At 35.5% G+C, this 27338-nt stretch overlaps 3 protein-coding genes across 7 annotated transcripts; 1 reads left to right on the top strand and 2 right to left on the bottom strand.

The window, feature by feature from the left end:
* Positions 1–72: 72 nt before the first annotated feature.
* On the bottom strand, positions 73–8001 carry MRPL30 (mitochondrial ribosomal protein L30). 2 transcript variants are annotated; one of them, XM_051984713.1, is made up of 6 exons: positions 7820–8001; positions 5496–5606; positions 4430–4510; positions 2787–2933; positions 2549–2622; positions 73–2439 (listed from the first exon to the last, which is right to left on the bottom strand). In XM_051984713.1, exons 2-6 carry the CDS (start codon positions 5544–5546, stop codon positions 2307–2309), a joined length of 486 nt encoding a protein of 161 aa, XP_051840673.1. In that variant the 5' UTR covers positions 5547–5606; positions 7820–8001; the 3' UTR covers positions 73–2306. The 2 variants fall into 2 exon arrangements, with proteins under 2 accessions (XP_051840673.1, XP_051840674.1); XM_051984714.1 differs by lacking the exon at positions 7820–8001 and adding an exon at positions 7328–7425.
* A 118-nt stretch (positions 8002–8119) lies between these two features.
* Positions 8120–19884, top strand: MITD1 (microtubule interacting and trafficking domain containing 1). 3 transcript variants are annotated; one of them, XR_007951819.1, is made up of 8 exons: positions 8120–8281; positions 13398–13499; positions 16709–16845; positions 16929–17015; positions 18136–18251; positions 19343–19412; positions 19522–19582; positions 19660–19697. XR_007951819.1 is itself a non-coding variant. In XM_051984710.1 (7 exons), exons 1-7 carry the CDS (start codon positions 8125–8127, stop codon positions 19753–19755), a joined length of 756 nt encoding a protein of 251 aa, XP_051840670.1. In that variant the 5' UTR covers positions 8120–8124; the 3' UTR covers positions 19756–19884. The 3 variants fall into 3 exon arrangements, 2 of the variants coding, with proteins under 2 accessions (XP_051840670.1, XP_051840671.1); XM_051984710.1 differs by lacking the exon at positions 19343–19412 and having other exon boundaries at positions 19660–19884; XM_051984711.1 differs by lacking the exon at positions 19660–19697 and having other exon boundaries at positions 19522–19616.
* Positions 19771–27018, bottom strand: LIPT1 (lipoyltransferase 1). Of its 2 annotated transcripts, none has more exons than XM_051984709.1 (2): positions 23721–27018; positions 19771–21610 (listed from the first exon to the last, which is right to left on the bottom strand). In XM_051984709.1, exon 2 carries the CDS (start codon positions 21607–21609, stop codon positions 20488–20490), a length of 1122 nt encoding a protein of 373 aa, XP_051840669.1. In that variant the 5' UTR covers position 21610; positions 23721–27018; the 3' UTR covers positions 19771–20487. The 2 variants fall into 2 exon arrangements, with proteins under 2 accessions (XP_051840669.1, XP_051840668.1); XM_051984708.1 differs by lacking the exon at positions 23721–27018 and adding an exon at positions 23283–23660.
* Between the last annotated feature and the right edge of the window lie 320 nt (positions 27019–27338).

Genomic DNA, 27338 nt, shown 5'->3' with positions numbered 1-27338 from the left:
AAGTGTCTGTTATGTAAAATGTCCGTGTAAATTTTGTTACTCTGAAAGATTTAAAATGCAGCCAGACAGAAAAACTGTGGACTTTGTATTTTATTCTCCCCGCCCCAGTTACATATAAAAATAAATTTTAATATTAATTTTTAAAAATTTTGAATTACAGATTCTCTTTCTTCCCTTACCCCACATTGAGAATGCAAGCAATTCAATATAGGTTCCACATATGTAGTCATGCAAAATATTTCCATAAGTCAAGACCTGAAAGAAAATATGGATCCTGCTCCCCACCTCCCAAAAAACCCTCTCAAGAAAATTAAAGAAATATGCTTCAATCTGCATTCAGATACCAGTTCTTTCTCTGGACATGGCTAGCATTTTTCTTCACAACTCCTTAAGAATGTCTTGGGTCATTGTATTGCTGAGAATAATTAGGTCATTCACATCTTATATTGCTGAAACTTCTTCTATTTAATTCTCTTTGGGGATACAGATCTAGTTGTATTAGGTCAGAGATTTCCATACGCAAATGAGTTTATATGTTATTCTCTCTTTGAGCCAATTCTGATGAGAATAAGGTTAACTCACTCCCCTTTATCTCCTCCACTGTAGCTTTTTCTTGCCTCTTTTATGTGCAATAATTTATCCAATTCTACCTGTCTCTTTTGCCTTCTCCTAGTACATTCCTCTCACCCCTTAATTTTATTTTTTTTTTTAACATATCCCTTCACATTCAACTAACAACTGTGCCTTCTGTCTATACTCTCTCTTCCTTTGCCCTAATGATGAGAAAGTTCTTATGAGTTAAAAGTATCATCTTCCCACATAGGAATGTAAAAAATAAAGCAGCATCTTCCATGTAAGAATATTAATAAGTCCCTTATGATTTCCCTTTCCTGTTTACCTTTTTATGCTGTTCTGGAGTCTTGTATTTGAAAGTTAAATTTTCTATTCAGCTCTGGTCTTTTCATTAAGAATGCCTGAAAGTCCTTTATTTCCTTGAATGTCCATTTCCCCCAAAAGGATTATACTGTTTTGCTGCATAGGTAATTCTTGGCTGTGATCCTAATTCCTTTGTCCTCTGGAATATCATATTCTAAGCTCTCTGTTTAATATGGAAGCTGCTAAATCTTGTGTCATCCTGATGGCTCCATGAAACTTGAATTTTTTCTTCTGGCTGATTGTATTTTTTCCTTTACCTGGGAGCTCTGAAATTTGGCTGGAGTTTTCATATTGGGATCTTTTTCAAGAGCTGCAGAAAAACTTCTAAGAGTTGTACCAGAGTGTTTAAAAAGGGAAGATTAATGAACTTCCATAGCTGGAACAATTGTTCTAGTAAGGAAGCCTAATTCCCACTTTAAGTTTTTCATGGGAGATTAAGTTATAAGAAAAAAAAAATCCTGAAAGACATTTTTTCCTCCTGTCATTTCGACTTTGGCTATGTTGGAATTATAGAAATAAAGTCAGGTAATCAAAGTTTATGGGATTACTAAATCCATTTTAGCAGATTAAGGAAGGTCAGTTTCAATGAAGCAGTAATGAACTGAACCAGCTATGCCCAGCGAAAGAACTCTGGCAGATGACTAAGAACCATTACACTGAATTCCCAATCCCTATATTTTTGCCTGCCTGCATTTTTGATTTCCTTCACAGGTTAATTGTACAATATTTCAGAGCCCGATTCTTTTTTGTACAGCAAAATAATAGTTTGGTCATGTATACTTATTGTGTATCTAATTTATACTTTAATATATTTAACATCTACAGGTTATCCTGCCATCTAGGAGAGGTGGTCAGGGGAAAGAGGGGAAAAATTGGAACAAAAGGTTTGGCAATTGTCAATGATGTAAAATTACCCATACATATAACTTGTAAATAAAAAAGCTATTTTTAAAAAATGGGATTTGGAGGACAAAGGCTTTAAGTAAGTAAAAGTCTGGTAGCTGCTATTAATAGTTGGTTATAAGGAGAAAAGATGATGGGAAAGGTTGGTTTAAAAAGATCAATTTGTTTACTTAATCAAGAACTGTCTTTTGACAGCTTCTTTGAAGATTGTAATTCTGGTCTTTGATCAAGAACTGTCTTTTGACAGCTTCTTTGAAGATTGTAATTCTGGTCTTTGATTTATATTAGAAGGATTTTTGAAAGCACAGTTAAATATTACCTATTAATTGAATAATGATAAAGATTACTGTTAGCAATCCAACACATTCAAACATCTAAGGAGGAGGGCTCAGTTAATGAAGACCACTGATGTTTAAAACATATTTTAATAAAAATGTGAAGAATATTTGAAGAAAGTAAGAAAGCAATTAGGCCTTAATTGCCTTTTGTTGCATTGGCTTTAGATGCCACCGAACTACTAGTTCACCTGTGGTCTTGAGGCAAGTTTCTGACATCTCTTCTTCTGTTGGAAGTCCTTGTGGTAATTTTAATGGTTGGATTCTACAACATTAAAAAAATTAGTATTTAAAATGTTATTAAAAGTTATTTATAAGAATGATAAAAATTTTAAGGGAAAAAAAGTAATTATTCTTAAAATTCCACAACAAACCTTATTAGATGCTTAACCACTTTCAATTTTGCATTCACTGAAGGGATATTCTTATGCACTTGTGGAGTATGTGCCTATGAAGAAAAGACAATTTTACAAATTCCTGAAGGCACTGTGAGATAAAAGCTACACAACATAGTCACTAGCTTAATAACAAACATAACAAAAATATCTGCATCTTAAAGTTAGAAATAGACTAAATTCAAAACAAGTATAACCAGCAAAGAAGGTTATTTACTTTTTCCAGTCCAAGAACCTTTATGATTTCTTTTTCCCAATATGGTCGTCTTTGCACACTTTTAATTCTGGTAACAATGTGTAATTTATGAGGGTGTTGAGGGTCCCCACCATATTTTTCATGAGCTTCAGGTGAAGGCTGAAATACCTGTAAAATTAGAATAAAAAAAAAGTATTTTCAAATTTTTCAGAAGCCTTTTGTACTCTGCTATTCCCTTACTCTCTAAAATAAAGATTTTTACCACATATAAAAACTAGTTGCAAACTTCCCAGCTCAAATTTTTAATGTGAAAATTTTAAAATGAGCTGTTTTCAATTTTTTTCTTTCCTAAGTCAACAGTGGTTTTGATAAACAGTAACTTGAAAATAACAAACAACTGTGATAATTTGCCCAGATACATATGGCTTCAGATTTTTATCCTCTTTAGAAATATCATAGATGTAAGATGACTGTATGATTATCATTAAAGGAAAAGTGACTAGACTACACCAGAGTTCAAAATGAAGAGAAAGTGATTATTTTTCTGAAATCTCCAAGTTTACTTGTTTCCATTTGCCAATTAGTTGCTTAATATTGATTTGCCTATGATCACAATATCTTCTTTAAAGTAAAAGTAATCTTAATTCCAACAATTACTATATGTGAAACCACCACTTATCTCTCCTAAGCTTACTTTTTTTTATTAGCCAAATTGGTATCCATACTACCTACATTAAAGTGTTATTAATTTGCAAATCACAAACCAGAGTTATCAATACTATCATCATCATCATTTCTCCTAGGAAAGTATGACTTAAGAGGAAAGTTAGGGGACTGTTTAATTGTTTAAGGGGCCAGGGCAGACATATGTTTCTGGGACAAAAACGGACACTGTGAAAATGGTTATTATTCCCATTTCATGGATGAGAGATGTTGTAGGAGTAAGATCACTAAGACTTGGCAAAAAATAACCTATATTAAATTGCTTACTTTCTGAAGGGGAGGAGAAGGGGGAGGGATAGAAGTGGAAACTCAAAACTTAACTGTTTTAACATGTAATTGGGGAAAAAAATAAAAGCCAACTTAGCAAATAATTGGATATAGGGTTGAGGGAGAGATGGAGTTTGATGCCAAGTTAGTAAACTTGAGTGAATTCAAAAATGTCAACAACATTAACAAAAATGGGGAAATTTCAGGATGGGTTTGGGGAGTTTCCCTACACAAGTCTGAGATGCCTTTGGGATATATCCAAGTGGAAATGTCCAATAGGCAGTTGATGATACAAGACTTAAGTACAAGAGAGAAAATGCAACTTAACGTATAGATATGGGATTCATCTGCCTAAACATAACTGAGTCCACAGGAGCTAAAAACCAAGATAAGTATAAAGAGAGGAGATAGCCTAGGATTAAGAGTTATTATGGCAATTTCTTATCCTCTTGCCTGAAGTTTGGTCAAGAAATAACTTGTTTATTATTAACATCAGAAATCTAAGCATTACTTCATCTCTGCCTTTACAATAGTCATTTCATAATTTTTCAACACAATGACATTTATCTCACAAGCAATTTCACATAATCTTTGATATAAAACACACACACACACAATATCTTTAAAATGTAAGAAGATAAAAATCACATCAAACTCTTAAATAATGCTCTTACTTTATCTGGAATCCTTGACTTGGTAAATTTATGCCGAATCCAATCAGTTGAGGAGAGAGATTCCAGACTTTTTGTCACATTCTAGAAAAAGTTAATAAAGTGTTAGTTTTTGAGTTTTTCAGCTAGTACAGAAATCTAGCAGTCACTTGTTTTTCAAAAATATAAGTTTATAATACTTTTACTCATGATTACTAAAAGCTTCATCCCAATTCCCTTTTAAACATGATTATATCATTCTACAATAAAGCAGAAAACTACAGTTCACCTTTTATACCTTTTCCACAACTGATCCATAAAAAAACAGTTCACTAATTTTCTTCTTCAGTTTCTGTCTAATGCCATTTGCTTAAATAAGCCATTAAATTTTGTGCTACCATCACTACTAGTTTCCAGTAATCATGGTACAGTTCATGAAAAGTTTATTTATGTCTACTATTAATGCCCTTTCCTTGACTGAGGATATATGCTAATCCAATGTTTGCCTGCACAAACTTTACTTCCTATATTACCTCCTTATTTACATACTTGCTTTTTTCATGCAAAGAAAAATGAGTACAGGCAACAGACAAGACCTATACAGCAAATCTATTTGGCCTAAGGTTCAATCCACACACCCACTCCTGGAATGGCAGAATTAAAAGTAACATGTGGAATTTGCAAAGAAGTAAATTTAGGCTAAAGAAAAACCTCCTAATAATTAGAAGTGCTCAAAAGTAGTTGTTTTCAAGTGCAGGCTGGATTTTTCACTTGGTGAAAAATTTGGAGAGGGGATTCCAGTTCAGGTAAGACAATCTAGATCAGAGAGGACTTCTTATGAACTCTGAAATTTTTCTGTGATCCCTGGCATATGGGCACATAAAATAGGTATACAAATCAAATATTTATTCATGATAAATTATAATTTTATGATCCCCATATTTAGTTATAAGACTCCATCAGCTTAAGAAGCTGGGGATTAGTTGACCTCTCAAGTAATTTCCATTTCTATGGAAATATAAAACTGAGAATGAAGATGAAAAGGAACTGGGATATACAATGAGAACTGTTTAAAAAAAAAAATACATACCTGTACTCTACCTGGAGGGCTCTGGGTCATTAAGCGCAAAATCCCTGCCATTAGATATCACCACTAATGATATTACTGTCTGAAAAGCTGCAAGTAATTCCAAGGGAATATCTGAAATTGGTCATAATCTACTGTTAATAGTTAAATAACATTATGCAAAAGTATAACAGCAAAGTTTTGATTATACTTAGAAAATAAAAACAAAAGCTGGAGTGGATTTTCTATATTTTAAAAAAGAGCTGAATACATATTGCCAAGTATCAATTTGGTAAAGTAACTTTTGACAAAATGAGTCATAGCCCAAATCATTGGAAACTGACATTCAAAAAATGTTTGAATAATGGTAGAAGTTCCTCATATTTTATTATTCTGTGTTATTTAAAATATTTATTCTGAACATATTTATTTGTGGTCATCCCCTATTAGAATGCAAATTATTGGAGAGTAGGAATCATTTCATTCTTTGTATCCTAGTACCTGGCACACAAAGTAGTTGTTTAATAAAATGCTTATTGACTGATGAAAGACAAGAAATATTTCTTTTTTATAGCCTAATAAATTAATTAGGATACTATCACTTTAACTATTTATTACATGAACACTTCATAAACATCTTAAGTTTTCAGCAATCACTTCCCATTTCATAAAACTGGCATTTGTTAAAATAGTATTGTACAAAAAAGGAACTTTGCTATAATCTTATTTGTGTCATTCCTTGTCAGAAAATTATCAAATGGTAGAATGTCTAAATTTATCCAACTTCCATATTTTACATGTGATGAAAATAAGGCCCCCAGTCAGACCACAAATTGGTGGTAGAAGTAAGACAAAAAACACAAGTCTTCTGATTCCCAGTCTGGAATCAGAAAGATTCACCTTCTGGAGTTCAAATTCAGCCTCAGACACTTACTAGCTATGTGACTCTCCACAAGTCACTTTACCTTTTTTGCCTCAGTTTCCTCATCTGTAAAATGAGCTGGAAAAGGGAATGCAAAATCACCAATCTCTGCACCACACTGCTACTAAAAAAATGAAAGGAGCTAGCTATAGCCAGTCACCAAGAATTTTGTATGTAAATAATATGCACAAACAACATAAATGAAAGTAGTATCAATGAGAAGACATCTGGGAGGATATCCAAAAAAAGTCTGTTGCAAGTAAAATTTGAAGAAAGCCAAGCTGAAGGTGAGGACATTCATTCCAAGTATGAGATCAGCTAAAGAAAAAAGCTGAGAGGAGATGGTAGTGTGTAGAACAAATGCTAAGTGCCCCAGGGTAATTAAATTACAAAATTCATGGAGTGTGTATACACAATGGAAACATATTAAGAGGCCAAGTTATGATGGGTTTTAAACTCAAACAGGATTTTACATCTGATTCTGGAGATGAATTGCTGAACAAATTATGATTATGTTATCTGAACAATAAAAATTAAAATGCAACTTAAACAAATTAGTATTTCTAATCTATTTCAATTCCTGGGTTCAATAAGATTTTCTGGGTATGTCATTATTTTCTATTATTAAAGTCCAAAACTGACAAGGAGTTCCAAGTTTAAGCCCAGTAAACCTAATTCGGGGCTTCCAATCACTGCTTTTAACCATTCCTGGGTGACTAGGTTTTTGAAAGACTAAGGAAAAAGTCGACTTCTGTGTGTTGGTTTTTTGTTTGTTTGTTTTAAAAAATAATCCACTATACTAGATAACCATCCATTACAGAAAACAGCACGGAAAGATAACAAAAAACTTTTCGAAGAATCATCCTGTAGCAAAAACGACTTAACTGGGAATGGAAGGGGCTGGAATACCGGGGCTGAGGTCACGAAGACTCACCTTCCTAGGTTTAAATCTAGTCTCAGACACTTCCTACCTAGTGGGATCCTGGGCAAGTCATTTTGTCTCATTTTCCTCATATGTAAATGAGCTGGAGAAGAAAATGTCAAAACACCAGTCTCTTCACCAAGAAAACACCAAATGAAATCACGAAGAATTGGAGAAGAAAAGACTAGCAAAAAAAAAGAGTCACCGCGCTCCCATTAGCCCTCAGCAACCCTCCGCAGCTAAGTGATCTCACTCCAGGCCATAGGAAACGTTTCAATCAAGCCATTGGTTGTTCCTTGGCCAATGGGAAAATAGAAAAGGGCGTAGTTGTTTCCCAGAGTCCCGACCTTGGGGGGAGGGGGCGTAGGAGGGGAGTTAACCCGAAGAGTGAATTAGTTACAATAGTCCCTAGCCCTGTTTCTCTCCTTTAGATTTAGGGGAATGAGGGCGCCTGGGAAATGAGGGGATTTTCGGAGGCGTCTCCCCCACCCGTCTCCCACTCACCAGCTCCGCCCGGCCACGGAGACTTGTGGTTCCCGCCTCCGATTTATTTCTCCTGAAAGTGAAAGAAATCATGGACCAAGAGATCTTCAGGAATCACCCGGCCCAGCGGGCGTATATCACGCGTTCTTTCCAGGCCTGGGTTGAGAATAAGAGGTCACGACTTTTTTCGGACTAGGACGACGCGCTCGAGTGTCCCGCCCCACATCAGACGCCACGTGACCGCTATTCTGAAGCGGGCGCACGCATGCGTGCTCCTTGTCGGGGAGGGGAAGCAGTGGGGCGGAGTGAATGGGCAATCGGCGGGGATGGCGGCCAAGGGCTCGTTGCAGCAGCCCCTAGATGCGGCATCGGCGGCCAGCACCCTACTGAAACGAGCAGTGGAATTGGACTGTACTTCCCGATACCAGGAGGCTCTGGTGTGTTATCAGGAGGGTATCGATATGCTAATGCAAGTACTTAAAGGTGAGTGGAGAGGGATGCACACGCAGGAAGTGCAGGGTTCTGTGAACATTTAACATTGGTTTTAAAAAAATTCTGAAATTAAAAAGCACCAAACATGACAGATAAGATTCATATACATCACTCAGTTAAATGCATACAACCTTGAAATTCTAGTATCGAGGAACACTTCCTCGCAATTAGTTTGTTCTGAAAGACGACGGTACCTTTAAAAGTTTGTTTTTTCTTTTAAAACATATCTTAAGTTCATCAATTTACTTCCAAAGTCGGTCTGCTTGTCTGTGATTCCATCGGGTTTCAAGTGCATTTTGAAAAAAAAAAAGATTTCAGTAATCTCTCAATTCCTTCCTCCCTCATTCTTCCTTGAGTTGGTGTGGAGAAAACGAAACCCAAAGTCCTTCTAAGAAAAATAGCTACAGTCCCACAGAACAAGTTGCCACACTGGCCGAGCCCTAAAATTATGTTTTATTCCTCAGTGAGGAGTAACATGCTTCATCTTCACTCTTTTGGAATCGTACTTGGCCATTGCATTGATTAAAGATCTTGGTTTTTTAAAGCTGTTTTTCTTTGTAACAATGATATTGTATAAATTGATTTCCCAGTTCTACTGTTTGTGTATACATCCTCCCCTCCTAGATGTGATCTTAAGGGAAGCATTTTGTCGTATCAATAGCACAGTGTCTGGCACATAGTAAGCTATTATAATTAATAATATTTACATGTTACTTGATTACTTTAGAGGAAGTGGTATGGGGCAATGACAAAAAGATGTAATGATCAATACACCAAGTACAAAGGGCAAAACTTGATGCATTATAAATTCATGAAATGCCAAGAGTATGTGTCTGTTTTGCTTTATAATCAGATAAACCTTTGACTATACACTGTGTGGCCAGGAAAGGTGCTGGTGCTTTAGGGATGCAGAAGTATAAGATCTGGTCCTCACTCTAAATGAATTTATAATTTAGAGAGTTGGGGAGAGAAAACTAACCCACATTAATAACAGTGTAACCATCACAATCTATTAAAAACCGTGGAAAAAGATATTTGCATAACACTTGAACCTGATATATTGTCACGTAGCCAGCTTCAGAAACAAAATATGAGCCAAAGGCTTCCTAATCCTGAGGCCAGGCAGACTCCCAAATAATGTATTTACCTTAATCTACAATGATAATAATAATTGATTTTTAAAGTTTGCAAAACATTTCAATATATTTCAGTTGGAGCCTTATAGTAACTAGGTGGGATAGATGCTCTCCTCATTTTACAGATGAGTAAACTATCATTTCTTGTCCACCTATACTCATTCTGACACTCAGACACAAATTAGCTTTCAAATGTCGTCTTCATCCAGTTTCCTATTCCTGGAACACCTTCCCTTCTCTTGTTTGCTGGTATAATACCTACTTCAAACCTCAAGTGCTTCTTGTAGGGAAGCTCCCTTCTAGTTCCTAACCCCCAGTCCCAGTCAGTACTAGTCATTCCCCTCACATCTCATACAGCATTTTGTTTTTTGACTCTTTGTGCCCCTTAGCAGACTGCTAAGCCACACCTTTGGGTGAGAGTTGTCAGTAAGACAAGCATACTCTCCCAGGTAAGCACCACAGGGTAAAATGTTTTGGTCCATAATAGTTATGGCTCCGACTTATTTCTGTCTGGAACCATGGACTGTGGGAATGTAGAAAGAATATTGGGTTTAGAGTTGGAAGATTTGGGTTCAAATTTTACCTGTATGACCTATTTGTGTGACCTTGATGAATGGCAGTTTTCTCATCTAAAAAGTGGAGTTGGCCTAAAATTTCTTTGAATCTAAATTCATAATCCTATTTTCCACCATTTTAGGCTGGTGTTTGAATAGCAATCTTTCATCAAGACAGCATGCTGGCAATCTCTATGCTTAATTGATTTATGGGATCCACCTGGGTGAACCAGGTATAGCAGACTCCCTTCCTAGGAGGGTTTGTTAGGGAGATAAAACCCTCCTTAATTATATAAGGACTTACAGTTTACCTTTTGGAAATATACCAGATTGGTTTGTAGGCCTTTAAAAATCACAAACATTTCCCAAGAGCTGAAGGTATGGTAGATAAAAGTTTTGAAATGGATGAATAAATTATGATATCTGAATGAATGAATATTTTAAGAACTAACAAAAGGGACAGGAACATGAGAAGACTTATGAATTTATGCAGCTTGAAGTAAGCAGAAGCAGAAAAATAGTTTATGTGATTACATTACTGTAGAACAAACTTTCCTTTACAATTTCATTTTTTCTCTGTCATGGAAATCTCAACTCCCCTGGATTAGTGATTCCAGCATACATGTATTATGTGTTGTGTCTGTATGTAAACATTTGTATATATAGTCACTATACATATTCTGGCACTTCAAGGTTACTCATCCTGTCTAAAACCGAACTCATTAATTTCTCCATTTCCCAAATCTATCTCCATTTCACTATTTCTGTCAAAGGTACCACTCTCTTCCTAGTCACCCAAGTGTTTGAAACCTTGGAGTGATCTTTTGGTTTTTTTCTCCTAATCGTCCTTCCATTTCCATATACAAATTAATTATCAAGGCCTGTTATTTTTCTTCCATTGGTCCTTTTCTTCTGTCAGCTCTGAAAAATGACCTAAGAATCAGAGATTATGCAACCACTGCCAACTCAAAAAAATAAAATACATACCAAAGAGCTTCCACAGGTTACCACAACCACTAATAACTCTAAATAAAATAAAAATAAACAAAAAAGAGCCAGAGCCAACAGTGGTTAGAGACAAAAATCTTTATTCCACTGGAGAAGGAAAACTAGACACATATGCCAAGGCTTCCTCTGCTATCAAGGAGACCTGCTTTAGTGTGGGCAGGTCTCAATACATATAACAATGGTCACACAGTTAACTGTAGCCCTGACAAAGAAGGATAACAGCAACAGTGACACAAGTTTGATTTATTGCAGGACTTAGTGATCCGGAACATAGGTGCTTATTCTAGCTTAGGGACCACCTATTGCTGATATGTAACAGTTCTGGCATTTTGCTGCAATTGAGTTCATCCAGAGGGTGGATGCAAAGGATTGTTGTGCCAAGTTGAGGGCACATCTTGCTTGCTGGACCTTTGCTGTGGAAAATAGGGTGTCTTCTAATAATAAAAAGAGAATGGTGGTGACAATGGTGGTCTTGGCATGGGGATCCTTAGAATCCCCATACTGCCATCACTCATTTAAGTCCTCATCACCTCTTACCTGTTGTTATATTGTAACCTCTTTCTATTTTTTGCCTAAGTTTTTAAAATTCTAGTCTTAACTCTTCAATCCCTCTTTCAGAAGCACAAAAGATTGTTATTGTTATTTTTAAATCACAAGACTGCTCACTTCATTCTCCTGCTCCAGGATCCTCCAGTTGTCCAAAGAGTAATAAAATACAACCTCCTAAAGCCTGGCATTTATAGCCCTCCAGGGTTGGTCCCAACCTACTTTCTAGCTTCTTTTTTTTAAAATATTTTATTTTATTTTATAATAACTTTATATTGACAGAATTCATGCCAGGGTAATGTTTTTTACATTATCCCTTGCACTCGCTTCTGTTCCGATTTTTCCCCTCCCTCCCTCCACCCCCTCCCCTAGATGGCAAGCAGTCCTATATATGTTAGATATGTTGCAGTATATCCTAGATACAGTATATGTTTGCAGAACCAAACAGTTCTCCTGTTGCATAGGGAGAATTGGATTCAGAAGGTAAAAATAACTCGGGAAGAAAATCAAAAATGCAAATAGTTCACATTCATTTCCCAGTGTTCCTTCTTTGGGTGTAGCTGTTTCTGTCCATCATTTATCCATTGAAAACTCAGTTAGGTCTCTTTGTCATAGAAATCCACTTCCATCAGAATACATCCTCATACAATATCGTTGTCGAAGTGTATAATGATCTCCTGGTTCTGCTCATTTCATTTAGCATCAGTTCATGTAAGTCTCTCCAAGCCTCTCTGTATTCATCCTGCTGGTCATTTCTTACAGAACAATAATATTCCATAACATTCATATACCACAATTTACCCAGCCATTCTCCAATTGATGAGCATCCATTCATTTTTCAGTTTCTAGCCACTACAAACAGGGCTGCCACAAACATTTTGGCACATACAGGTCCCTTTCCCTTCTTTAGTATTTCTTTGGGGTATAAGCCCAGTAGTAACACTGCTGGATCAAGGGGTATGCACAGTTTGATAACTTTTTGGGCATAATTCCAGAATGGTTGGATTCGTTCACAACTCCAACAATGCATCGGTGTCCCAGTTTTCCCACATCCCCTCCAACATTCATCATTATTTTTTCCTATCATCTTAGCCAATTTGACAGGTATGTAGTGTTATCTCAGAGTTGTCTTAATTTGCATTTCTCTGATGAATAGTGATTTGGAACACTTTCATATGAGTGGTAATAGTTTCAATTTCATCATCTGAAAATTGTCTGTTCATATTCTTTGACCGTTTATCAATTGGAGAATGGCTTGATTTCTTATAAATTAGGGTCAGTTCTCTATGTATTTTGGAAATGAGGCCTTTATCAGAACCTTTAATTGTAAAGATGTTTTCCCAGTTTGTTGCTTCCCTTCTAATCTTGTTTGCATTAGTTTTGTTTGTACAAAGGCTTTTTAATTTGATATAATCAAAATTTTCTATTTTGTGATCAGTAATGGTCTCTAGTTCATCTTTGGTCACAAATTTCTTTCTCCTCCACAAGTCTGAGAGATAAACTATCCTATGTTCCTCTAATTTATTTATAATCTCGTTCTTTATGCCTAGGTCATGGACCCATTTTGATCTTATCTTGGTATATGGTGTTAAGTGTAGGTCCATGCCTACTTTCTAGCTTTATTTCACATTACTTCTTATATTCATTCTTTATTCTCGACAACTTGACATAATATCCCTCATGAATGTAGTGTAGTCTTTTCTTGACCCAAACTAATTAATTAAAACTGTCTTTAATAAGTTTATCCCAAAAATGAAAGCAGATTAGCATAGGTGAATTAGGAAAAATTTTAAATTATAAATTATGCTTATGATAAATGAAAATATTCTGAAAATTGGAATATATATAATTTTTAAATTTTAGGCACCAAAGACACTGCAAAGAAATGTCACTTAAGACAAAAAATTTCTGACTACATGGACAGAGCAGAAGACATAAAAAAGTTTTTGGAGCAAGAAAAAGAAGGTAAGAAATATGCTTTCAAAAACCAGTTGTAAAAAGTGAATAGTATACCAAGTACCAAGTCCTCTATGACTAGACCTCCACTTACTTTGAAAGATTTTTATGGGACCTCATAAAATTGTATTGTCATCCTTCTCCATCCAGAACAAGCCTTCTCTAGACCTTCCTCTGTATCATTGACTCTTCCTAATACATTTTACAAAAAAAGACACTCCCCCCCCCCAAAAAAAAAAAAAAAAGACAAAATATCCTGGTGTTCATATCTTAGCTCAACTCCACCTATATCTCTGACTATTGTTCTAACAGAAAAATTTTAAGAAATAATCCATATTTGTCTCCTTTCCTATTGCTATATGCTTTGTGCTCATGGTGGACTTTCTCTATCTTTTCTGCTAAATCCTAATACTGGGTTCCAGAGGTTTCACTAACCAACTGTACCACTTAATCTTTTTTAGCTTCTCCTAAGCAATGCCAGTTTAATTTAAAGGAGGCAAACATCTATAGCAGAGCTTCTAAAACTTTTTCCCTTTGTGACCTCTTTTCACTGAAGAATTTTTTTAAATGACCCCAAATATCTAAATATATAAAATAAGTATACAAATCAAAACATTTACTGATATAAATCATAACTTCACAACCCTCATGTTCAGTTACAAGACCCCATATGCAACCTCAAGCCACAGTTTAAGAAATTGGACCTTAATGAATAGATGGGAGCTGAGATGGAGTTACAGCTATAACTAAGAATACATTTTGCCATTGAAAATTTCTTATAATGGAGATTATTAATACTTAATCTATTTGTTAACCAACTCTTGAGAATAGTTAATTAGCAAATAATAGTTAAATAATTTAAATAACGTACTAAATCTTTCTAGAGACCTTGCTGGCCTAGGAATTTGTCATATATAATCTTACTTCTATATGAAAATACACTCTGAAGTATACTCTACACACATCCAAAAACATGATTTGAACCAAGTTATGGAGCATAGCTTTTTCATAAACTGGGGAGTAACTGTATATCATGGCATTTTTTAAAAAGGTTCCTGAATCATTCAGTAAACATTTATTTATTGTATCTCATACACTGTGCTAAGTATTAAGGATATCAAGACCAAAATGAAACAAACTGAAATTTTAAGAGATAATTAAATTGAGTTAATAGGATCGATGAAGAGAAGTTGCTATGATTTCCAAGGCTGTCTTTCTGGGTTTCTCTGATTAAAATCAGCTTTTTACAGGGCTTAAAGTAGACTTGAAAGCAACATAAAATACAGCATTAAATATATCATATTCCATCCATGTCTAAAATTGCAGAACTAGTAGGGTTTAACTTCTAAAGAGAACAACCAGGATATAATAGGAATTATGGTTCTGCTGAGTCAAGAAAAAATGACAGCAGATAATTATCAGACAATTTTATAAATAACTTGTAGAACCCAACTGAGGAGAGCACCCTAAAATTTGTCTAAAATATCAGAATCATGAAACTATCTATATTGTGCTACTATTAATTTATATGTGAGTGTTTTCAGTATTTTCACCATTAATTAAAGGAATGTTTGTTAACCATCAATTAAACCATTTAGAGATATGATTTGTTTTCCTAATTCTTTGCCTTGACCTTTCTCGGCTATGTGATATTATTATGGTATTTTCTTCCTTTTCGTGATCAGAGTTCTTGAAAACTGTTTAAACCCAATGTCTCTACTTCCTTACTACCTGCTTTCTCATGAATCCTCTGCAGACTGTTTTTTTTTTTTTTTTTTTGGTCCCTACCACTTCTTTGAAATTGAACTCTCAAAAAATCAGAAATTGCCTTCTAACTGTCAAATTCAAAAGCTTTTGGGGTTTTTTTGGTGTTCATTTTCCCTGATCTTTCTCTAGTATCTGACACTGATTTATCAGCTCCTTCTGGATACTTTTTCTTTCCCCAGCTTTGACACTTGGCACTCCAGTTCTCTTCTAATCATTCTTCCATAGCTTTTTTCCTTTATAAGGTGAGTATCTCACAAAGTTCTGTCATTGGTTGTTTTTTGCCTCCCCTCTTTCTTGTTATTTGCATTCATGGCTTAATAGATAACTCTGAAATCTAGGTCCTGCTCTAATCTCATGAAGTCTCGAGTTTCAGCTTTGCATTACCCCCTGTAGCATAATTCCATTTGACTGCTATCTCTAGTACTTCAAACTCAGTATCTAAGAGCAGTATATTTAAAGTTCTCTATCTCTCTGGAAACTTAGTTTTTTTAATGTTACCATTCATTGGTGAATCTTTGGTGATCTTTCTATCTTCCCTCTAACTTCGTTTCTTAGTTTTACTAAATAAGACTTGTTAATTCTACCTTTTCGCATCCACCTGTCCTCCTTATTGACAGCTATTCTAAGACTTTAGTATCAGTCCCTTGCACAATTATAATAGCTTCCAGAATGGGTCTTTTAATCTCTAGCTCTTCCCATTTAAACTGCCCTTGTTACCTCTGTATGACATCTACTTTGGCTCTATCATTCCTTTACTTTACTCAGAGTGAGGGGACTAGTCTAGATTGTTTCTAAAATGCTTTTACTCACTGGTTCCCTATTATCTCCTATATCAAATTCCAACTCTTCAACCTCACCTGGCACCACTGCAGCTTTTCAGGCATTATGCTATTACTTTCCACAGATGCTGTACTCCAGGGAAATTGTATAACTGGGTAAGCTATTGTGTCTCTTTAAAATATTGTGCATTCCTGCCTCTAGGCACTTTTCACAAGACTCCTGATCCCTAAAATTCACATTCACAAATCCTCCTCATAGTAGTTGTAAAATTCAAATGAAATATCACCTCTTCCAGGAAAGTTTTCCTGAGCTTACCCCACCCATACCTCTTAACAACATATATCACTAACTGCATTTATCATCATTATATTGGCCTTAGGATGATCAGTTTTTTGGCAACAATAGCTCAAGAATACCTATTAAAATGTCAAGAGATAGTGATCTGTGTTGATGGTACCAATGAAATTACTGATCCTTGAAATACTAAAGTGTCTTTCTCTGTCTTCCTATCCACTTACTTTGAAAGATTTTATGGGACCTCATATTTTGTCTCCAGGAGAGCTGGAATTTTGTTTTTCTCTAAATTCTATATCTCCCCCACCACAACTTAACAAATTGTCTTACTTGAACAAAGTACTAAAATGTTTACTGAATTTAATGTGTTTTGTCAGATGGAAAATACCACAAGCAAATTAAAATAGAAGACAATGCAACAGGCTTTAGTTATGAATCACTTTTTCAACAATATCTTAATGCAGCTGTTACTGAAGTCTGGATAGAAGATCCTTATATTAGGCAAACTCACCAGGCAAGTGAAATATAACTTAGAAACAAAAATGTAATAATACTTGTTTTGCTGGTTAGCAAAATTTTATTATTGGTATTTTTTAGCTATACAACTTCCTTCGATTCTGTGAGATGCTTGTTAAGCAGCCATGTAAAGTGAAAACTATTCATCTTCTTACTTCTTTGGATAAAGTAAGTATTCAAATATTTTAAGTTTTCTTCTTTATTAACTAGTTATAAAATGTAGCACAATCAAGGGAACAAATATCACATGTTTTCTGTAAAAATGGACTAGATTTATAAAGCTGTAAAGTATCTTAGAAACAATCTAGTCTAGTCTCCTCACTTTACACACAAGTCCCTGAGAGGAAACTCGGTGGTCCTCAGTCACAGATATGAATCTAGAATCTTAATGACATGATCTTTAATCCTACATTCTTCAAAACCACCATGTTCAATCATGCTGCTTTCTTAATTTTTTTTTGATTTTTAATAATAGCTTTTTATTTTAAAAATACACACAATGATAGTTTTCAACATTTACCCTTGCAAAACCTTGTGTCTAATTTATGTTGTTTTCTTTAGAAATAAGCTTATATAACAGGAATGATGGACATAAAGCAAATTACAGCTAGTTATATTTCTGATGACTTATATGTCAGTTAATTTCCTAAGATGGAATAGCAATTTATATTAATTTAAGATTTGCTACTCAGTTCACTTAGATTATTCTTATAACAAGCATGAGAGTTAGTTGCTGCTATGATGTCCATTTTTTGATGGAGAAATTGAGGCTTAAAGAGGTTAAGTGAGTTGTCTGGAGTGACATAGCTAATAAATGTCTTATGTGGATGTTAGGTTAACCTAATTGCAAGTTATACATTCTCTCCACTTCCATTTGTATGACTATAGTGTTACTAAATTGTAAACAAGGCCGAGTTCTTGTTAACACTGGAAAGGGAAATTATTTAAAATACTGCATTATTGTTCCTTGGTTTTTTAATACACAATTTAATACAACTGCCTTTAAGTCATCTACATGGTACATACAAAAGTCAGAATTAGAGAAAAGAAAAATATAGTATGTATACATATATACGTGTGTGTGTCCATGCCTCTGTGTGTGTGTGTGTATACATACATTTGCTGTTTTATATATATATATATATAAAATATATACATATATATGCATATGTATACATGTGTGTTATATATATGTATATGTATACATATGTATATATGTGTATGTATGTATATATATGTATGTATGTGTGTGTGTGTATATATATACATATATATTTGCTGTTAACAGGGCATTGGGAATAGTCAGCAGACCAGTGGCCTGGAAGAAATAAGAGAGTCACTTAGTAAGCATGGAGTAGAGCTGGAAATACAATTCTCTTCTTCAATTCACGATCGAGAAATTAGGTTGGTGTCACATTTTTCATTTTCAAGCTATATATATAACATTCAGATATGAAAACTAAAGATACTCTTTCCCTTCTCACTAATTTTTGCATAATTTTATAATGAATAATTGTGGGGTTTAATGATTACAAATTTCAACATAACTAAATTTTACTGTTCTCATGATTTCTAAAAAGAGGAAGAGTTGATTCATTTCATGACATGTAAGTTTATGGTTTCCTAATGGACAAGATATGTAGCTTGTGTATGTATACTCATTCAAAGGACTGTTTTCCTCATTCAACAAATCATTATAAATAGTAATATGATTGTTATAATAATTTCATACTTCAAGTATACAACACTTCCTTAATAATTATTGATGTGTTAAATCAGCTTGGATTTTTAGTTTTTAAAATGAAATGGTCTGGGCCATATCAATAGTATTTTTTAAAATGCTATTTTCTGATTCCTAGACCTTTTTTGCCCTCTTTAAAACAAATATCTGCTTACCAGATTACTGTCCCAATAACCAGAGCTTAAGAGTTGAATATTATTCATGTTATTTTTATTATTAATTCACCGTGGCATGACTGATAAGTCTCACCCATTTCTAAGTTTGAACACATTCTCATCTGAATCTTGTATCATGAGATCTTTTGGAATAACCATAACTTAAAAAAGTAATAAGTTGAAAGATAACTTTGTTTATAAAGAAAAAGGATTGGTCTCATTAATTAACTCCAAATGCATTGAACCAGTTTTCAAGGGGGTCATAGTATAGAATGCTAAGATGGTAGAAGAACAATGAGCAAGATAATAAGGAAGATAGGCTCAATTGGTGGCTCAGGAACAGTGAATGGGGGGAAAAGGGGAGCAGTCACTTGGAGGGTAGTGGTCCCTTCTCATCCAGGTCATAATAACATAATATATGAAAGAGTATGGTTGATGTTTTAAGTTGTCAAAACAAGTAAGTTGCCCTTAATGAATCCAGTGAAAGATTCGGTTTAGTTTGATAGAAAGGTACCATATTGACAAGTTGAAAGTCAGTGGTTCACTTAGCTAAACTGTTACATTTGCCAGCTCATCCAAACCAACTAATTTTTTTGCAGCTTATCCCTTTATATAGACACAGTCCAAGATTAAACCTGGTGTTGCTTCCACTCCCATACACCTGATCAAGTAAGAGATTTCCTTTGGCTAGAGGAAATTGTGCTGGCATTTGGCCTATCACTTTAAAATTTGTCATTTAATCTTTGTGTTTATACATATACATTTCTAATTTCAATAGGTTCAACAATGGATGGATGATTAAGATTGGAAGGGGACTTGATTATTTTAAGAAACCACAGGTAGGACATAGCCTTATCTTTGTAATGAATGACATAATTATATGCCATTAAAAATAAATTCTTTTTTTCTCCTTTAGGGACATTTTACACTTGGGTATTGTGATTTTGACTTGAGACCGTGTCATGAAACAACAGTGGATATTTTTCATACTAAGCACACAAAGAAAATATGATGACTTATCTCAGACCTCATGTTTTAAAAGTATATTTTAAATGAATATTGAATTTTAAATACTTTTTATATAATAATCATTCCTGTACATGAAAATGTGTAAAGTAGTAAATTTAATTTTATATTTCTATTGGTTTGAATACTGTTTTGTTTTACTGACATGCAATTTAATATGACTGACATTGTTTCTTCTCTAGCTTCATTATTGGTTTAAAAATGTTACCTATAGTAACTTGTTTAATTTAAAGTAGGGCTTTTAAAACTTTTTCTGTTTATGACCCCTTTTCACCCAGGAAACTTTTACAAAACCCCAGGTATATAGAAGAGGTATACAAATCATCTACTGATGATAAATTATAAAGAAATTTATTTTAAAACAATTCTTTGAGAGCAAATTTTAACACTAATAAGATTGATGTGCTTGTTCATTTTTTATATAAAGAATTAAATTGGAGCAAATATTTGATACTGTAGGACGTAGAGCATTCAGAAACTTTTTACTATTGACAATTTTTCAAGATCTCAAGTAGGGTCACAACCCACCAGCTTAAGAAGCTTCTGTCTAAAGCAAAGTAAAGAGCACTAAATTAAAATCAGCATTTTACTAATTCTGACTTCTCTTTCTGTTCCAAAAATTGGATTTTTAAAAGATATATATAGAATGGAATATATTATTAAATTTTACTGTTCCAACATTGTCATCATTACAAAACGTAATCATTGTTTTCTTGAATTACATTATTGTCTTAACTTTTTCACAAAGAAGATGCCATTTGCTATATAGTTCATGGTCTTTTGGACATGTGCTAAGCAGTGCATTTAATAGCATTGTGGCTTCACTGTGGCAAAATTTATTGCCAATAAAGCTTGTGCTTAGTTTGTCAAGCATTTCTTTTGGTAACCAGTGACCAGGTGCATCAATATTGCAGTCTTCAATTCTTCCATTTTTTATATCTATATATATTTTCATTTCAGAACATGATTGTTCATTTAACAAATTAAGAGAAGTATTTACACTAAACTTGGGTGTTTTGCCATATATCCATTCCCAAGTTTGTAGTTCTTCTGTTTTTTGTTTTATCCCTGGGAACATTGTCTCATCTGATGGACTTATTAGAATAATGTTGCTATCAATTTGATGATAAGCAGCAAATTCTGCTGCAATAGATTCCATCAATACCTCACAAGTTAAAGTATTGTTGTTTTCTAAAAGATTTTTTACCAAGCAAGGCACACTAGGAGTAGCATTACTCTTAATCCCATGGTAAGGACTCTTCAGCACAGAAGATAAAGCTATCCTATCTGTACTACACAGTAATGTGCAGTGGTGATAAGCAGCAGTCCGGCCAATCTTAGAAGCTGTTCCTGAAATTTTAAACTGTCCTTCTAGGAGGAGGTCAAGTCTGTCAGTAGCTTGCACATCCAGTTGTGGTTGGACCGCATTCAGTGCTCTAATAATCAGTTTCAGATTTTCCATTCTATTATACTTTGTCTTAGTTGTGAAGAAAGTCAGGTTGATATTACCCATATCATGGTATACTGTTCCTCCTCCACTCCTTCTCCGAGCCAATTTTATGCCCTTTTCTCTCATTAGATTTAGATTACATTCTTGCCAGGGATTCTGATGCCTGCCAATTACAACAGTAGGGGAATTTCTCCAAAGGAAAAGAATAGGCTTGCTTTCTAAGTTCATATGATCATGGATCCAATCTTCCACAGCCAGATTTTGGTAAATATTGTTAGAGGTTGATTGTAAAATGAGCCCACCTTTTGCTGCATTTTTTAAGCCAGCTGTTGGGATCTTGAGGATATAAAGTAACTGGAAGCAATTCTTCATAGAGAATGGGATCAGCATGCTTTTAAAAATGAAGGAAAGAGCACTTTTATTACTATGATAAAATTTTATATGCAATTACTTAAAATACAAAGTGTATGTAACAGAAATCCAGTTCTTATACAAGTCTCTTTGTATGATAAAATATTTATGAAAATTGACAATAAAAATTTAGTTGCCCTTTTTTAAAGCATTTATTATATTGGTTTTATTAAAATAGAAATTTATTGCTTTATATTTTGAACCCTCATGTTCTGCTGTACATGTGGGAATTTTTTTCTTATTTTGTATTTAATTTTAAAATAAAATAATTGAAGAAAAAAAATAATTTATAAGTTCACCAGATCTGCAGACTATAAAATGAATCCACCTAAATCATTAGCACTCTTGCATTTCTTTACAATAACAAAAAACCCTATAGGAATACCTAGAAGGAGAAATTCTATAAAAATAGCTATATAACATAAAATATTAAGAAATATATCTATCAAGATTATTCAAGAACTATTAACTATGAAACTTGGCAGGAATAAAAACAGACCTAAATAACTGGAGACATTAATTACTCAGGTCAAGTTAATAAAATAAAAATGATAATACTACTTAAAATTATCTAATTCAGTGCCATCATCAAAGTATCAAAGGTAGAAATAAAATTTTTTTAACAAAATTCTAGGGATAGAGAAGAGTTTATAACTAAATGAGTGATAGCATCAAAGAAGATAAAATGTTAGTTTTAATTATATAAAACTTAAAAGGTTTTGCACAAAACTGCCATTAAGATGAAGAAGGAATCATATAACAGGAAAAATCTTTGCAAAGGTTTTATCAACCTCTGATAAAGTTCTCAAGTCTAGTAAGAAACTGATTCAAAATTATTGTAAGACTTTTTATATAACATTAGGTTACATTATATTAATATGTTATTTTCCAATACATATAAACAGGCAATTCAAAGAAAGAAATCCAAGCTAACAACTGTTCCAATCACAAATGTAGAAAATAAGTTGCTTTTTAAAAAATTATTTTAAGGAAAAAGTTAATTTATCTGTGGTGAATTTTTGGTCATGTAGGAATTATTTATGTAGTTTTAATTAGATAATCCCAGCCATGATTATAATTTTATCTAGAATAAAATTAAATCTGCATTTCCCTAGTGGACCGCTGTATAGAGAAAACCATGATATGGCAGTTACTACAAAATTTTTCTTTGACATAATTATGCAACCCAATTGTTAATAATGCCGATGATTGGTCAGGTAGTAAGATGCTGAAACTATTGGTTGTAATGAAAATTTGAACTACAATTTTTGATGAGCCATTGCATCCCCTAATCTAATATATAACTGAAAACATAGGCTATGTGTAGCGTTTACAAAAAGGCACTTGTATTAAATTGTCTACTTTCCAACTATTAATGCTACTCCAAATAATTTTCTCCTTATTAAAATTTGAGAAATCTCAGCATATTAACGTGTGTAGTAAAATAATGGTTAAAGGGACAGCATAGTGCTTAACCAACTGGCTATAGCTCAACCTCTTGAGCCTCACAATATTTCAAAAATTATTACAATAATTCAATGACACCAGGTCGTTCCCAGTATCTCTCCTGTAACTGTTATTTGATTATAATTGTAATAATATAATAATAATATTTTAGAGGTATTTAGGAAGTTAAATGCCAAGAACTTTACCTTACTCCTTAACTCTTGGTAATCCACGTGGTAATCCACCTTCCTCCACCCTCCTCCTTCCTCTTCTCCCATCCAGGGGAGGTGCAGGGAATGAGCCTCAGGCTCCGCCTCCGCCCTCGCTCCGCCAATCTCAACACTAGTCAAAATTGTGCCGGGCACTGGGGGTGGTAGAACAAGGCGGAGGAAGTTCCTCTGCGCAAAGCCCTTGTGTTCTCAGCACTCCTGACAATTACTCTGACATTCAACCGAGTTTTTGCCTCCGGTGGATTTCGGGTCCGGATCCCAAGAAGAGACACCCTGTGCCTCCCTGCGCCGTACCCGAAAGATCCCAAGGAAGCTGATGGGCACTGGGCGGGCCGCGCCAAGTGCTAGGGAGCATATTAACGTGGATAAGATAGTATCCAGATTTTTAAAATTCTTTTTCCGGTGATAGCTCACCTGCTACTTCCGGCGGCGACTCCTTGCTACTGCGCGAGCTCCAGTCGGGCTACGGGGCGGTGACGAAATTGTGCAGCTCTAGTGCGGCGGCTCCCGGCCGCGCATGCGCGATCGGCATCTGACTACGCCTTTCCTGCCGCTTAGAGCCCGAAGGTCCCGCCCTCTTTTGCCTGGATCCTGGCTCGAAGGCTGGCAGTCGCAGGTTCCCCCACCTACTATAATCTCAGTGATGAGGACGCCCTTCTGCATGAAGACTGAGGCGCCTAGGCCGAGACTCAGGACGCCGGGTTTTGGCCTCGCCAGCCTCGGGTTCAGCCTCCTCCCGAAGCCGCAGGCGGCTGTGGGAGTTGGGATAGGGGATCAAGTCTAGGGCTACGGGCCAAAACACTTTATCTCCTGCAGGAATTCTTGGCCTGGCTTCTGGGAACGGGTTACAAACATTTTGATAACTTTCAGTAGAATTGATTTGCAGTCCTACGTAGTTTATTGATGCGTTTAAATAGCATGATCCCGTAAGTCTCTTGGTCTCACCAATCCATCAAATCGAGTCTATATGACCGAAAATGAAACAGAATCCTAGATCTATTGGAATGAAGGATAGGCTTGAGGCAGACCTACAGCTGGATTTAAAATCCCGTGTAATGCAATTAAAAGAGCACCCTGTTTTCCGAATTACAAGCTGCTTGTTACTGTCTAGTTGTATGACCTTAGGCAGGCATTAGGATTTGTAACATTGTTTTCAAAAGTGTTTTAATAGAAACTGATTTATTAGTATCAACTTCGGGAAGGGATCTCACTTTACCTATGCAAATCAGCCCCAATTTGTCAACTAGTACTTGATCTACTTTCTATCCATTATGCCTGTAAGGCCTGATCTGTAAATAGCTTTTCTAGGAAAAAATATATCTTCTGCCAGCCCCTTGATATGACATAGATAAGAGGAATGCTCCAGAAGGAAAACAAATGTCATTTAACTTAAACTGAGGTCTGGCTGACTAAAGCCAAACATCAACTCCAATACTAATCCTTTCAATTAACTCCCTAATCTGGCAATGCTTCAAGGTTAATGAGAGGGTCCTACTGAAGCAGTAGGACTGATACTGTATTTCTGAATACTGTATTTCCTATTGATCTGTGATTCAGAATCTCAACCATTCGTGGGGGAAGGCATATACTCCCCAGATAAGTTATCTTTTCAGGATGCCAGAGCCTGGGATTCAATTAGAGGTCCTGGTCAAAAAGCACCCCTTTGAAGTGTTCATTCCAGTAGGAGATGAGGGTTGTCCCAGCCCCCACTGAGTCTGACCTGCTTGGGCAGTCCCAGCCCCCACTGGGTCTAACCTGCTCCTAGTCCCTACCAAGACACCCAATATAATAGCTTCTATCAACGAAAGTCTTTTGCATATGGACCTCCATAGCTCACTCAGCTGCCAAAACTTTCTGTCCACTGAGAACTGCATTCTCAATGCAAAACTCCATTTTCCCATAGATCTGCCACTATAGAAGTCAGTCTCTTGGTAAACTGATTTCTATCTATTAATAAACTTTCATTTTGCAACTAATAATTCGGGAATGAGTGAATTCTTTCACTCCTAAAACCTGCAGCCAATTTAAAGGGGATTCCTAACAATTCTCTTATAGCCACTAACCTCTAGACCACTAGGAATCTAGACCACTCTAACCCACATCACTATAATGTTCCGTCCTTTTCAGAATTGCATGTAGCCAAGTACTTTGCATTTGATGAGTGTAAGGAAGGCTACTGCTAGGAGAATAGGGATGATGTAGAGTAGGAGGTTTTGGGTGAACATTTGTTAAGAAGAGGTTTTGAACCTCTTAAGCTTTACACAATTACCAATTCTGCCATCTTAACTGCCCTGTTCTTGGGGGTGGTAAAGATTGAATTAGGATATTAAGATGCATTCATATGTTGATTCTAGGGCTCATTGGAAATGTTGGCCCTATTTCTCTTGTCCTTTCGTACTGGAAGAACTGAATTTACATATAGAAACCGATCTGGATTTCTCCCATCTGAACTCAGATCATAGAACTTTAATTGTTGAACAAACGAACCATTAATAGCTGTTGTCTGAAAGTCTGAAGTACTGATAAAATTACTCTCTGAGGCAAATGGGGAAGGGTGCTGATGGGGATCAGTTCAATCTTATAGTCCCACCCTCTGTGGAGCTAGTAAGTTGTGGTGTTTTTCTTCTTTTAAAATAGTATAAGGATGGTTCTTTCTGGGAGCGAGCAGATTTCTCGGGGAGGTTTTCTGGAGGCAGCCTTAGTATCAGTTCAGATCAATAATTACCCCAAAATGCCACCAGCTGGTAAAAATGCAAATGTTTATTTCCTCCTTCCAAAATAGCCCGGTTAGTTGAGGCCTATCTCTCTGCTTGGTTCCAAGAACTCCCTCCTAATGTCTCCAAATCCAAAGGTTTGTCCTTCAGCCCAGCCAGCCAAGTGGAAAATGGAATGGATCTCTCTTGCCTCGGAGAGAGGACTTCTGGCTCTCAATCTCCCAGAGTGCTCTGCATCTGTCCCAGAGTGCATGTAATTCAGTTGAATTCTCTTGACTGGGCTCACTGAAGCTCTATTTATGCTCCTTCGAGAGAGAGAGGGATTATGGGATGTGAGAGAGGGATTATGGGATGTGAGAGAGAGGAATTATGGGTTTCTTCCCAGAGTGCTCTCTGGCCCTAAGAGCTTCAAGGGAGGTGTGGATTCACAAAGTTACACAGTTAATTTTGTGACTCTCCCATACTTGTGAATTCCAATGAGTACTTAAATACTTCTTGCTTATATGAGCTCTCTAAAGGTGTGAACACAAGCATTATTGTCTATCAGTTCTACTTAGTACCTTGTTTCTTCTGGTCCATAACATCTTCTTATAGGATTAGATCAACCATACTGAACCATGCTAAATTAGATAATTATTGTCTCTATCAACTCTAATGACTTAACAATTTGTAAAGATTCCAACAGTAGGTAGTCCCACCTTGCTATGTCCAGTCAGAAATCCTGAGTCAAATAAAATTCCTAAGGTTAAATTTCCCCTATAAATTTGCCAAAGATCTGCCTCCTGATGTCTCCCCTCTCCACTATGTTTCAAGGTGTCTCTCCTCTCATCCTCCACACTTCCTCTCCTGTTGTCTAAGGGAATATGCTAATCTCAAGGGATGTTTCTTTTCTCCTGGTTAATTGTGATTTACATTAGGCAATTTCTCTTTTTCATTGTTGTTAAAACCCCTTTCCTTGCTTGTAAATTTTTCTTCTAAATAAACCCACCATTTGCCAAAGAAAATGGCTATGTGAATTCTTCATAGAACCAAACCCCAACATTTGGTGTCTACACCTCAAATGCTGTATCTCAAACATTAGGAAGCAGAAATTGCTTTCCTAGGCCACATTGTAGAGGTTGGGAAGGGACTTATCAATCAGCTGTGAATTGAGGAGTGATCTCCTGAATTAGGCAGATTGGGTGTGGGAGTTTCCTGAGGCCAGAAGCTATCTGACTAAGGAGTGGTTAGAATCAGACAGACTGGGCATGGGAGTTCCCAAAGCCAGAAGATTTACCACTACTGATTTATTTATTAGAACAGAAGCTACCCAAGGTCA

The sequence above is a fragment of the Antechinus flavipes genome, chromosome 3 (assembly GCF_016432865.1).
Source record: "Antechinus flavipes isolate AdamAnt ecotype Samford, QLD, Australia chromosome 3, AdamAnt_v2, whole genome shotgun sequence".
NCBI classification, from domain to species: Eukaryota; Metazoa; Chordata; class Mammalia; order Dasyuromorphia; family Dasyuridae; genus Antechinus; species Antechinus flavipes.
This window is presented reverse-complemented; position numbering and strand designations above follow the sequence as displayed.